The 13178-nt window shown below is 41.2% G+C and overlaps 1 protein-coding gene across 5 annotated transcripts in view; it reads right to left on the bottom strand.

Moving 5' to 3' along the window:
- The window catches only part of LOC129865387 (solute carrier organic anion transporter family member 1C1-like), a 61644-nt gene that overhangs the window by 25490 nt on the left and 22976 nt on the right, over window positions 1-13178 (bottom strand). For 3 of the 5 annotated variants that reach the window (XM_055938142.1, XM_055938139.1, XM_055938140.1), the window contains 4 exons: window positions 10236-10377; window positions 4634-4766; window positions 2457-2590; window positions 1971-2120 (listed from right to left, as the gene is read on the bottom strand). In XM_055938142.1, coding sequence (XP_055794117.1) covers window positions 1971-2120; window positions 2457-2590; window positions 4634-4766; window positions 10236-10377 — 559 coding nt within the window. The remainder of the gene's footprint in view (window positions 1-1970; window positions 2121-2456; window positions 2591-4633; window positions 4767-10235; window positions 10378-13178) is intronic. The other 2 variants (XM_055938141.1, XM_055938143.1) reach the window with 2 other exon arrangements.

Consider the following 13178-nt stretch of genomic DNA (forward strand, 5'->3'; position numbering starts at 1 on the left):
CATAATAAAAAAAATTGGAGACTATCCTCTTAGAATGGCAAGTATAAGGTCATACTGAAAATTAGCTCCCTGGATGCAATTCCTATGGCTTCCACAGGGTGTCAGTAGTCTATGTTCAAGATTTCAGGCTTGTAACTTCAAAAATGAATAAGAAATATCAGTTTTAGTACAGGGACACAGTCTTGGAAATTCGTGTTTGTGCGCGCCATGAAGACAGGACGCACCTGCTAAAATCAGTTTCCTATTGAACATACTTCTTTCCGTAAAAAAATATTTTAGTTTGATTACATTTTAGGGTATCTGAGGAGTATATAGAAACGTATTTTGACTTGTTGAAACAAAGATTTTCGGATTCCTTTCTCTGTATGTTGAACAAGTGGATTACTCAAATCGATGGCGCCAACTAAACAGACTTTTTGGGATATAAAGAAGGATTTTATCTAACAAAACGACACTACATGTTATAGCTGGGACTCTTTGGATGACAAATCAGAGGAAGATTTTCAAAAAGTAAGTGAATATTTAATCGGTATTTGTGAATTTATGAAACCTGTACCATTGGAAAAATATTTGGATATGGGGCGCCGTCCTCAAACAATTGCATGGCATGTTTTCGCTGTAATAGCTACTGTAAATCGGACAGTGCAGTTAGATTAACACAAATTTAAGCTTTCAACCGATATAAGACACTTATATGTACCTAAATGCTTAATATCCATAATTTTTATGATTATTTACTTGAATTGCGCACCCTCCAGTTTCACAGGATGTTGCCCCGCCTAGCCCTAAATTAAGTGCTATGGCTTTTCAACCTCTGCCATATCGTGGATCCAGAGATATCTATTTAATAGAACTCAAAGGGTTTTCTTTAATGGAAGCGTCTCTAATGTCAAATATGTAAAGTGTGGTGTACCGCAGAGCAGCTCTCTAGGCCCTCTACTCTTTTCTATTTTTACCAATGACCTGCCACTGGCATTAAACAAAGCATGTGTGTCAATGTATGCTGATGATTCAACCATATACACATCAGCAACCACAGCTAATGAAGTCACTGAAACCCTTAAAAAAGAGTTGCAGTCTGTTTTGGAATGGGTGGCCAGTAATAAACTGGTCCTGAACATCTCTAAAACTAAGAGCATTGTATTTGGTACAAATCCTTCCTTAAGTGCTAGACCTCAGCTGAATCTGATAATGAATCGTGTGGCTGTTGAACAAGTTGAGGGGACTAAATTTCTTTGCGTTACCTTAGATTGTAAACTGTCATGGTCAAAACATATAGATTCAATGGTTGGAAAGATGGGGAGAGGTCTAGCCGTAATAAAGAGATGCTCTGCTTTTTTGACAACACACTCCAAATAGCAAGTTCTGCAGGCTCTAGTTTTGTCTAATCTTGATTATTGTCCAGACGTGTGGTCCAGTGCTGCAAGGAAAGACCTAGTTAAGCTGCAGCTGGCCCAGAACAGAGCGGAACATTTTGCTCTTAATTGTAATTAGAGGGCTAAAAATAATACTATGCATGCCAGTCTCTCTAGGCTAAGAGTTGAGGAGAGACTGACTGCATCACTTCTTCATTTTATAAGAAACATTAATGTGTTGAAAATCCAAAATTGTTTGCATAGTCAACTTACACACAGCTCTGACACACACACTTATCCCACCAGACATGCCACCAGGGGTCTTTTCATAGTCCCCAGACTCTGTGCAGCCAATGACAATGCCTGCTTTAAGTGTTAAGCTGGGAGCCACTTGTGGATTTGACAGCTCTAATGCAGTTTCACCTCCCTCACAGTATTAAGCATCAGCTATCCGGATGTTGGCTAAAGCGGATCTGATTGAATCGGGCCCTTTGTGTATGAATCAGATTGAAAGGCAGTTTATTCAGACCGTCAGATCGACTTAAAATATTGTACTTCAAATCATGCACAGTGACATTATCTAAAATGTGTTTGCATTTCCAATTGGTCTATTACCAATGTAAAATGCAGCATTTTCCTCCCTGGCGAAATCATCTATATACGAGATCCCAAGGGGCTGCACTGGCGTCTCCCCGATCCCTCGTAAGACGTTCCCAAGGAACACATAGATCCACATGGAGAGGTTGGACTCTCCTTCACAACCTACTGGGAAGGGGGAGAGAGAGAATAGATACAGCACTGTGTGTGTGTGTGTGTGTGTGTGTGTGTGTGTGTGTGTGTGTGTGTGTGTGTGTGTGTGTGTGTGTGTGTGTGTGTGTGTGTGTGTGTGTGTGTGTGTGTGTGTGTGTGTGTACGTGTGTACGTGTGTACGTGTGTATGAGCACGTGTGTGTGTGAGCACGTGTGAGTGAGCGTGTGAATGCGCGTGTCCATGAGTACATGTGTGTGTTTGTGTGTGTGCGTTGGTTTGTGTTTGCATGGTTGAATGCATGTATGCACATGAGCTTGTGTGTGTGTCTGTGTGTGTGTGTAGGTGACACACCTGTCCCTGTGCTTGGTGCCTCAGAAAGCGGGTCACCCGAAGCTTGCGAGGAGGGTGACAACAGGCGCGCTGGACATGGAGAGAGGTTATTGGTTGAATTCACTGACGATCGGATTGATGTTTCGAACTTATAGCTGCGTACAAAACACCAATGCGACTGTTTAGTGAAGGGAGGGGAGAAAGCACCACGTTATACAGTTAGAGAGGACAGAGACAAAGCAGAACATGAGTGCTTTGGATATGCAATGAAATATTTAGGAAACACCGTTTTATACATTCAAGTGCATCATGTAACACACAATACTTAATGATAGGAAGAAGCTTTCCTGGCTTCACCTGTAAAATACAAACAATTGACAACTGAAGTGTTTTTCAGAAAAACATCCCACAGCTGTAAAAATGCATATAGTAAAACTTCTCTTGGCATTCAGTAAAGAGACTCCATACAGTGCAGCATATATTCTTAAGATTCCATATGTTCCCATCTTGTGGGAGGGATAAAACATTCGGACTGATCAAACTTTCATGACCAAGCCAAGCTAATGAGAACCCATGATAACACACAACAATGCTTCATCTCACAAACGATGGTACACAATATATAAGATATGTGCAAAATTCAGTATATTAGCATATCACTACAGAGTCATAGTGATATCTGTCCTTTACCAGACTTTATTCAAACACACAGAAATACAGTGCGTTCAGAAAGTATTCAGACCCCTTGACTTTTTCCAAATTGTGTTATGTTACTGCCCTATATATCAATCTACACACATTATCCAATAATGACAAAGCAAAAACAGGTTTTTAGAAATCTTTGCAAATGTAAATATTTTTTGACTGAAATAACATTTACATAGTATTCAGACCTTTTGCTATGAGACTCAAAACTGAGCTCAGGTGCATCCTGTTTCCATTGATCATCCTTGAGATGTTTCTACAACTTGATTGGAATCCACCTGCGGTAAATTCAATTGATTGGACAGCATCTGAAAAGGCACACACCTGTCTATATAAGGTCCCACAGTTGACAGTGCCTGTTAGGGCAAAAACCAAGCCATGAGGTCAAAGGAATTGTTCGTAGAGCTCCAAGACAGGATTGTGTAGAGGCACAGATCTGGGGAAGGGTACCGAAACATTTCTGCAGCATTGAAGGTCCCCAAGAATACAGTGACCTCCATCATTCTTAAATGGAAGAAGTTTGGAACCACCAAGACTCTTCCTACAGAGGAACTCTGTAGGTTTTGTAGGTTTTGCTGGCAGCCCAGCAAAACTGAGCAATCGAGGGAGAAAGGCCTTGGTCAGGGAGGTGACCAAGAACCCGATGGTCACTCTGACAGAGCTCCAGAGTTCCTCTGAGGAGATGGGATAACCTTCCAGAAGGACAACCATCTCTGCAGAACTCCACCAATCAGGCCTTTATGGTAGAGTTGCCAGACGGAAGCCACTCCTCAGTGAAAGGCACATGACAGCCCGCTTGGAGTTTGCCAAAAGGCAATTAAAGACTCTCAGACCATGAGAAACAAGATTCTCTGGTCTGATGAAACTAAGATTGAACTCTTTGGCCTGAATGCCAAGTGTCACGTCTGGAGGAAACCTGGCACCGTCCCTACGGTGAAGCATGGTAGCGACAGCATCATGCTGTGGAGATGTTTTTCAGCGGCAGGGACTGGGAGAGCGTTCAGGGCCTCTGACTGGGGCGAAGGTTCACCTTCCAACAGGTCTGAATACTATGTAATTGTGATATTTCCGTTACATATTTTTATACATTTGAAAAAATGTCTTAAAAGATGTTTTTGCTTCGTCATTATGGGGTATTGTGTGTAGGTGAGGAAAAAACATGATTTTAACCATTTTAGAATAAAGCTGTAATGTAACAAAATGTGGAAAAATTCAAGGCGTCTGAATACTTTCCGAATGCACTGTAGACTGACATTTCCTTTAAATAGAGGATCACTGGAAACGTGATTCAGAATAGATTACACACACACGCACAGGCACGCATTTACACACATATCCAGATAAGCTTTAGCTTACTGTACCACAAGTGCATTCAAAAAATCAAATCGCTACACCCGCAATAACATCTGCTAAATTTGATTTGAAAAGGAAGCTGGAAACCCAAGCATTGTAAGTTAATCCTCCTTCAAATTAAAAGTCGGGTAAAACCTCACCGTCCGATGAGGAAGTGTGGCAGAGCGATGATGAATGTTCCCACTGCCATCAGTACACAGCCCATTGCAATGATCTTGGGCCGATGCAGCTTTGCACCAAAGTAACTCACGAATGCTATCACCAACAGGTTACCTGGTAGGGGGATAGACAGACACAGAATTTGTCAATTCTCAAATTGACAAATCTGATGAATCGAGATTCAATTCACAAATTGGAAAAGTAACATGCATTTTCACTTAAGAGTTTTTCTGTTTACAACTCTATTTCGATTCCATTCCTGAATGCATTGTTGAATTGTCGAGTTGACATGGAACTGACCCCAGCTCTGACACAATGTCTGCTTGAATTTATTCTCAATCACAATGCCTAATTCCTCTCATTGATGTAAGTGTGTTGCCATGGTGAGTTTCAACATAGTGGCACTGTTGGTTTCCTAATTCCCACTATAGAGTGATTCCTCATGAAACCCAGACAAAAAAAGGACATTGTTGACATATATTTGTACCTAAAAGCATAATTTAGAAATAACGAATCAAAGTTGGTATATTGCTGACATTTTAGCCTCCCTTAAGACTGCATAATGTCTCATCTGCAAAAATTGGTGTCATGTGAAGCTTTATCGCTTGCTCTGTAATATGAGTAGTATTCTGATTTCAATAACACATTTTCTACAATAACATATTAATATAGAAAAATATAAACATGAATATACAAAAATGTATTTGGCAAATGTTCCAATATATTGTTGAAAATAATATACAGTGCATTTGGAAAGAATTCAGATCCATTGACTTTTTCCACATTTTGTTAGTTTACAGCCTTATTCTAAAATGTATTAAATTGTCTTTTTCCTCATCAAACTACACACAATACCCCATAATGACAAAGCAAAAATGTTTTTTTTACATTGTTGACACACCTTTGGCAGCAATTACAGCATTGATTCGTCTTGGGTATGACACTACAAGCTTGACACACCTGTATTTGGGAGTTTCTCCCATTCTTCTCTGCATATCCTCTCAAGCTCTGTCAGGTTGAATGGGGAGCATTGCTGCACAGCTACTTTCAGGTCTCTCCAGAGATGTTCAATCAGGTTCAAGTCCAGGCTCTGACTGGGCCACACAAGGACATTCAGAGACTTGTCCAGAAGCCACTCCTGCATTGTCTTGGCTGTGTGCTTAGGGTCGTTGTCCTGTTGGAAGGTGAACCTTCGCCCCAGTCTGAGGTCCTGAGCACTCTGGAGCAGGTTTTCATCAAGGATCTCTCTGTACTTTTCTCAGTTCATCTTTGCCTCGATCCTGACTAATCTTTTTTTTATTTAATCAATTTTAGAATAAGGCTGTAATGTAACAAAATGTGGAAAGAGTCAAGGGGTCTGTACTCTACGGGCATATCAAAGTTCCAGAGTTGGATCTCTGCTAGTTTTAACGTTATGGCCCATTTAATAAAGAGAAATTGGCAAAGTAGGCAATGTAACCAATCACAGCCCTCCTTTTACTTATTTGGTGACCACTTGGAATCCATTTTCACATTCACTCTGTTGGGAATGCTTACAAATTGAATCATAAGAAAAGAAGAACCCTCCAAATCGAATGACCAAGGGCCAATTGAATGACTGTGCCGTGGCCTGGATAGAGAGAGGAGGGAGGGGGGTTGGGGTAGAGCGAGAGAGAGGGGTGTGTGAGTGAGAGAGAGAGGGGTGTGTGAGTGAGTGAGGGAGTGAGTGAGTGAGTGAGTGGGTGAGTGATAAAAGTGGGGGGGAGTTGAGAGAGGGAAACAGAAGGGGGGGGGGGAGGGAGAGAGAGAGAGAGAGAGAGAGAGAGAGAGAGAGAGAGAGAGAGAGAGAGAGAGAGAGAGAGAGAGAGAGAGAGAGAGAGAGAGAGAGAGAGAGAGAGAGAGAGAGAGAGAGAGAGAGAAAAAAAGGAGAGTGGTGGGCAATAAAAACTTTAAATGAGGTAAAAGAAAAGCAGCCATTTCATGATGGAACCAATTGTTGTTTTTCAAGGATGGAGGGATGACGTCCATTCCTTAAGGACCTCCATCCGCTCTCATTATTAAGAGGAGTGAGTAGGCTATTCTTCAAGGGTGCTGGATTTGGGAAGTACCACTTCAGAAACCTGCTGTAGAATGCCTAAACTTCCGAACTCCAGAAAGAACTGTTCTCTGACTAAGGCAAACCTAGCACTTGGAAATGCCAGATAGTTGAAGTGTTATTGTGACCCTTCGTTAGTTTAAAATACTGCTTAAGGAAAATAACTGTTTTGATTGTGCTGAGAGCTATTGTGCTGAAAACACCTGAACTGATGATCTCTGACTGTGAATGTGTTGATTTTTCCTTCATCCATTTAGAATACTGTGTGGACTAGAATAACTGCTTTGTTTGTTGCTAAGGGTTTCCCAAAAGGGAAACGTCTCTATGGTTGTAACAGGTCAAGAGGCACAGAGTACATCCTGCTATTAGAGAGTTGTTAAATAGAGAAAGGACTTCGAGGCTAGTCTATGGAGCTCTCCTGAGATGCTTCAGCACTTTCCTCTCTCCCTGTGGTTGGGGGCATTGGAGCCACGACAAGAGGCACACAGCGCATCCTACAGCAGGCTTCTCCAGGTTTCCATCTACTCTACGCAAAAAGGCCCTTGAGACGAGCTGAAGAGTGAAAAAAAAGATAACTAATGTAAAATATACTGTGTCCGTAAAATGTACATTCAGGTTCAGAACTTTTGTAGGTTCAGAACTTTTGTGAAACAGCACAGTTGGAAAATATATGGCAAAAAGAAATCAAAACGGGATGGTCTTCAGAGATAGATGTGAGGGGTTGAGGGTGAAGGATGGGACTAAAAACGAACTAAAGACAACTATTGTAAAATATAGTGTTTTTCTTTAGTTTTAATATTTTCTACATTGTGGAATAATAGTGAAGACATCAAAACTATGAAATAACACATATGGAATCATGTAATAACCCAAAAAGTGTTAAACAAATCAAAATATATTTTATATTTGAGATTCTTCAAAGTAGCCACCCTTTGCCTTGATGACAGCTTTGCACACTCTTGGCATTCTCTCTTGAAGGAGTTCCCACATATGCTGAGAACTTGTTGGCTGCTTTTCCTTCACTCTGCTGTCCAACTCATCCCAAACCTTCTCAATTGGGTTGAGGTCAGGTGATTGTGGAGGCCAGGTCATCTGATGCAGCACTCTATCACTCTCCTTCTTGGCCAAATAGCCCTTACACAGCCTGGAGGTATGTTGGGTCATTGTCCTGTCGAAAAACAAATTATAGTCCCATTAAGCGCAAACCAGATGGGATGGCGTATCGCTGCAGAATGCTGTGGTAGCCATGCTGATTAAGTGTGCCTTGAATTCTAAATAAATCACTGACAGTGTCATGCAGCAAAGCACCCCCACACCATCACACCTCCTCCTCCATGCTTCACGGTGGGAACCACACATGCGGAGATCATCTGTTCACCTACTCTGCGTCTCAGAAAGACACAGCGGTTGGAACCAAAAATCTCCAATTTGGACTCATCAGACAAAAGGACAGATTTCCACCGGTCTAATGCCCATTGCTCGTGTTTCTTAGCCCAAGCAAGTCTCTTCTTATTATTGGTGTCCTTTAGTAGTGGTTTCTTTGCATCAATTCGACCATGAAGGCCTGATTCACACAGTCTCCTCTGAGCAGTTGATGTTAAGATGTGAATGTTACTTGAACTCTGCGAAGCATTTATTTGGGCTGCAATTTCTGAGGCTGGTAACTCTAATGAACTTATCTTTTGCAGCAGAGGTAACTCTGGGTCTTCCTTTCCGGTGGCGGTCCTCATGAGAGCCAGTTTCATCATAGCCGCTTGATGGTTTTTGCGACTGACATTTTCCGGATTGACTGACCTTCATGTCTTAAAGTAATGATGGATTGTCGTTTCTCTTTCCTTATTTGAGCTGTTCTTGCCATAATATTGACTTGGTCTTTTACCAAATAGGGCTATCTTCTGTATACCACCCCTACCTTGTCACAAAACAACTTTGGCTCAAACGCATTAAGAAAGAAATTCCACAAACTAACTTTTAACAAGGCACACCTGTTAATTGAAATGCATTCCAGGTGATTACCTCATGAAGCTGGTTGAGAGAATGCCAAGAGTGTGCAAAGCTGTCATCAAGCCAAAGGGTGGTTACTTTGAAGAATCTAAAATATATTTGTATTTGTTCAACACTTTTTTGGTTACTACATGATTCCATGTGTGTTATTTCATAGTTTTGATGTCTTCACTATTATTCTAAATAGTACAAATAAAGAAAAACCCTGGAGTGAGTAGGTGTGTCCAAACTTTTGACTGGTACTGTATTTTAAAAAAGATATATTTTATATACATTACCCCAAAAATATATGGGGGATTGGAAATTATGCAGACAATTACATTGATGGAAGCCACAAGCTGATCTTATTGTTTTTGTTGCCGAGCTGAGCGTAGGGCAGCATGGTAAAAAAAATGCAGTACATATTGCTCATCTGATATTTCTTAATTTCTAGTTTTTGGGGGGCTAGAAACATAAGCATTTCACTGCACATGCGATAACATCTGCAAATCTGTGTACGCAACCAATAAACTTTGATTTGACAGTTTCTCAAAGAAGACACAATGGTAAGTTTGATAAGATTTCTGTAGAGGTGTAGGCAGAATGTGTTTCAGTGACTTTCAAACAAAAAATGCATGCCGCCTATAGTGAGTGCCACACACTGGCCGCACATTCTGCAAGATTGATTGTCTATTCAAACAATTTACATGCAAATGCTTCAGCCAACACTTCTAATCAAAAGACAAATTGTTGTTCAATATCTTGCTTATCAGTACATGATTGTGTTTAGATCTCTTGCCTTAGAATAGGCTCTGAGATTAAATAGGCTATGATGTCGCCCTCTTACCCCACAGCATTACTGTAGCCTACCCATATTGTCAAATATTTTAAGTAGGCTACCGGTCTATATACTTTTGAGCATGGTGCGCTATTGAATGAACGATAGATAAATGGTAGCCTAATATTTGTTCTGTAGCGGGAATAAACCAGTCATGTCAGAAAAAGAGAGACGCCCCACAATATGATTATGATTTAGGCTTATATAATAAAAGTTGAATAATTATATTAAGCTACATGCTGCTATGCAATCTTCTTACCAACAGCAAATGCATCTGTTTTATCATTAGGCCCACATTATAATGTTTTTATTATTCCCGTGCATCAAACACCATTTCCCCCATAAGAACAATATTTGCTTGCAATACAACTGATCCACCACTAGAAGTTGTGCGTACAAATGGTCTGAGCTGTACTTGGAGATACGCACACTTTCCCGCAAGTTCAAAATGGATAAATACCAACCTTTGTGGGAAATCTGGTGCACACAAGGTTTAGAGTTTTTTTGTGCACACACACCTTTGATAAATGAGGCCCTGATGACTTCCTGTAAGGCCTTGGTGACCCATTCATTCACATCTCTTCTCTTTCACAACAACATGGATAGAACGGAAGCCCAAAATAGCCCTGGGGATGAGGACGAGATGAGGACAGGGGGATGGGGACCTGTGACGCAAACACTTACTTACCTATCTCAAAGCTCCCATCGATGACGCCTGTTAGGTAACTGGGGATGTCAAAGCGCCTCTCCAGCTGGGTTATTGTGCTCTTCATGTAGCTGCCAGACAAGGCCTTGGCAAAGTAGGCAAACGATAGGGCCACAAGGAACATCTGAAGAGCATGAGGGGAGGAAGAAAGGAGAGGGAGGCGGCAGAAAGTGGGAGATAAAAGAAAGGGGATGGCGGGGAAGAGATATTGGTTATTAATAATTAATACATATCAGATTGTACTCGGATTGTATCCAGATTTTCATTGTCAGAGAGAGGGAGAGTTACCCTTGTGTTGCTCTGATGTACACCATAGCTCTACTCATTGGCTCATTAGCCTATTTTAGCTCCTGCTATCACATTTCCTATTTAATATTCTAACTAGGCCTACATCATAGAAGCACAGAGAGGAGGATAGAAGAGGGAAAGGAAAAGGGGGGATGGAGGATGATAGGGAAGGCAAAGTGTATCTGTAACTACAGGCTATTGAGGAAGACAGGGACAAAGAGAGGATTAAGAGTCTACGTCAGACTTAAGATGGCTCCTTATGTGAGAGAACGGTGACTCAACCCTAGCAACTGATGAAAAAAGGATTGGTTTTGACTAGGAGAAGGAACTTATACATTATGGATTGGCCTTCAGTCTTAGGGAAAAAAAGGTGCTATATAGAACCTAAAAAGGATCTTCGGCTGTGCCCATACGATAACCTACACGGATCCCAAAACGTTTTTTTCCTAGAACCCAAAAGGGTTCTACCTGGAACCAACAAGGGTTCTTTCTGGAACCCAAAAGGCTTTTACCTGGAACCAAAAAGAGTGAAGAACCCAGTGTGGGTCTCAGTCTGTTTCTGTTCTCCTTATGGAACTGTCGTGCCAAACATGTTTGGCGTGACAATTAGTGACAAGGTGTTGGCAAGATAGCACAAAAAGATTGGGGACTAGGCTAGGAAAGATGAGCTCTAGCATCCATTGCATCAGTCTTCCCACTCTGGGCCACTCACGACTAGCAACACCTCATTTCTCACAATGAGTAGGTTTGTCTTCTGACAGCGGCACGTCCACATTCCCATGGGCTGTTCCACATCAAAGACTAGCCCGGGAAACTACACGGTACATAAATATAAACGCAACATGTAAAGTGTTGGTCCATTGTTTATAAGCTGAAATAAAATATCTTAGAAATTGTCCATACGCACAAAAAGCTTATTTTTCTCAAATTCTGTGCACAAATCTGTTTACATCCTTGTTAGTGAGCATTTCTCCTTTGTCAAGATAATCCATCCACCTGACAGGTGTGGCATATCAAGAATGTCCACCAGAGCTGTTGCTAGAGAATTTAATGTTCATTTCTCTAACAACGTCGTTTTAGAGAATTTGGTAGTATGTCCAACCGGCCTCACAACCACAGACCATGTGTATGGCGTCGTGTGGGGGAGCGTTTTTTCTGCTGTCAATATTGTGAACAGAGTGCCCCATGGTGGCGGTGGAGTTGTGGTATGGGCAGGCATAAGTTATGGACAATGATCAAAATCGCATTTTATCGATGGCAATTTGAATGCACAAAAATATCGTTACGATATCCTGAGGCCCATTGTGTACCAGAAAGTACTCATTCGAGTCACATACTTTCCTGTTAAATAATCTACCAATACCAGTGGAAACAGTACGACGATATGCTAACGAGTAGAATATTGTGATATTTATTTATCAGAGCATTACAGTTCAAACAAACACCATAGAACCGTGAGCCACACCGTGAGCCACACTAACTAACAATCCTGAGAAACTGACCTTTTTCAACTTTGAACATACTTTAACAAACAATCTTATTTTAAGAGGCTTAGACACCATTGTCTCATGTAGCTTTAATCCTGAAGAATAACAAGCTGCTACTCTCTGATCTCTGAGGTGGATGTAAATCCTTTGTGTCAGGGGAAAGGATGTTTTTAGGCGATTAAAAGGCCCACTCCTTGATTCAAAAAACAACAAATTGCTAGCCCTTGCTGCCAATTGGTTTGCTATAAAGCTGAGGGATGGGGCTTCAAAATAGGTTGAAGACTCAGTGTTAATTTCGTCAACTAAAATAGTGACTAAAATATTCATCAAACACCTATTTTTCAGTGCCAGTTGACGAGACTATAACTGACTAAATAGAGCCAGAAAAACTAGAAGTAAACTAAAATGATTTTTCATTTCAGTTTACTAAAACGAGACGAGACAAAATTATCTCTGTGACTAACATCTGACTACTAAGTGTGGACTGGACAAGAGTTTTTGGAGAGATTGAGAGCTTTTCAATAATAATCATGATTAATATTAGCAGCACAGATGCTCAGTTCTGTTAAGCAGTGGGAAGGATGTGTCACACCCAGCAAACACAGCCTACATCAGCTGGTGAGCTGCTGGGGAGAAAGCGATGAGTGTGGGCAGAAAAGCAGACAGGCTCCGCTCCGGGTCCATTTATACACAAGGCGCAGGTGACTCTTGCTTCACTTTAGCTAACCAGTCACCACCAGCTTTCTATTTAGCTACCCTTTGCCTGGTTAAGAAACACACACTGCTTTACGGAATAAAAAACAATAGCAGCATTGAGTTTAATAGTAAAACAACAGTATATGTTTTTCTCTCCCTTGAGTAGGCTATAGAAAAGTAGGCTCTTTGAATTTGTAGTATTGCTCAACCCTCCCACTTTCACACTGCATTTCATATACAGGTTCTGTAGCCAATGTAGTCTCCCTCTTTTCCTGAGAGCAAATGGCTTGATTCTAGCCCTTAGGCTACTGTTCAAAGGACATGGCCCATAATACCACAGCTACATTTTTCTGTCCACTACGCTATATCTGACTGGGTAAATAACTTTATTTTGAGTTAATGTGGACCCAGTGGCTCAGACTTGAACACGTGGACCAGGCCTCAGACTTCAGCC

Source organism: Salvelinus fontinalis, chromosome 11 (genome assembly GCF_029448725.1).
Source record: "Salvelinus fontinalis isolate EN_2023a chromosome 11, ASM2944872v1, whole genome shotgun sequence".
Classification (NCBI taxonomy): Eukaryota; Metazoa; Chordata; class Actinopteri; order Salmoniformes; family Salmonidae; genus Salvelinus; species Salvelinus fontinalis.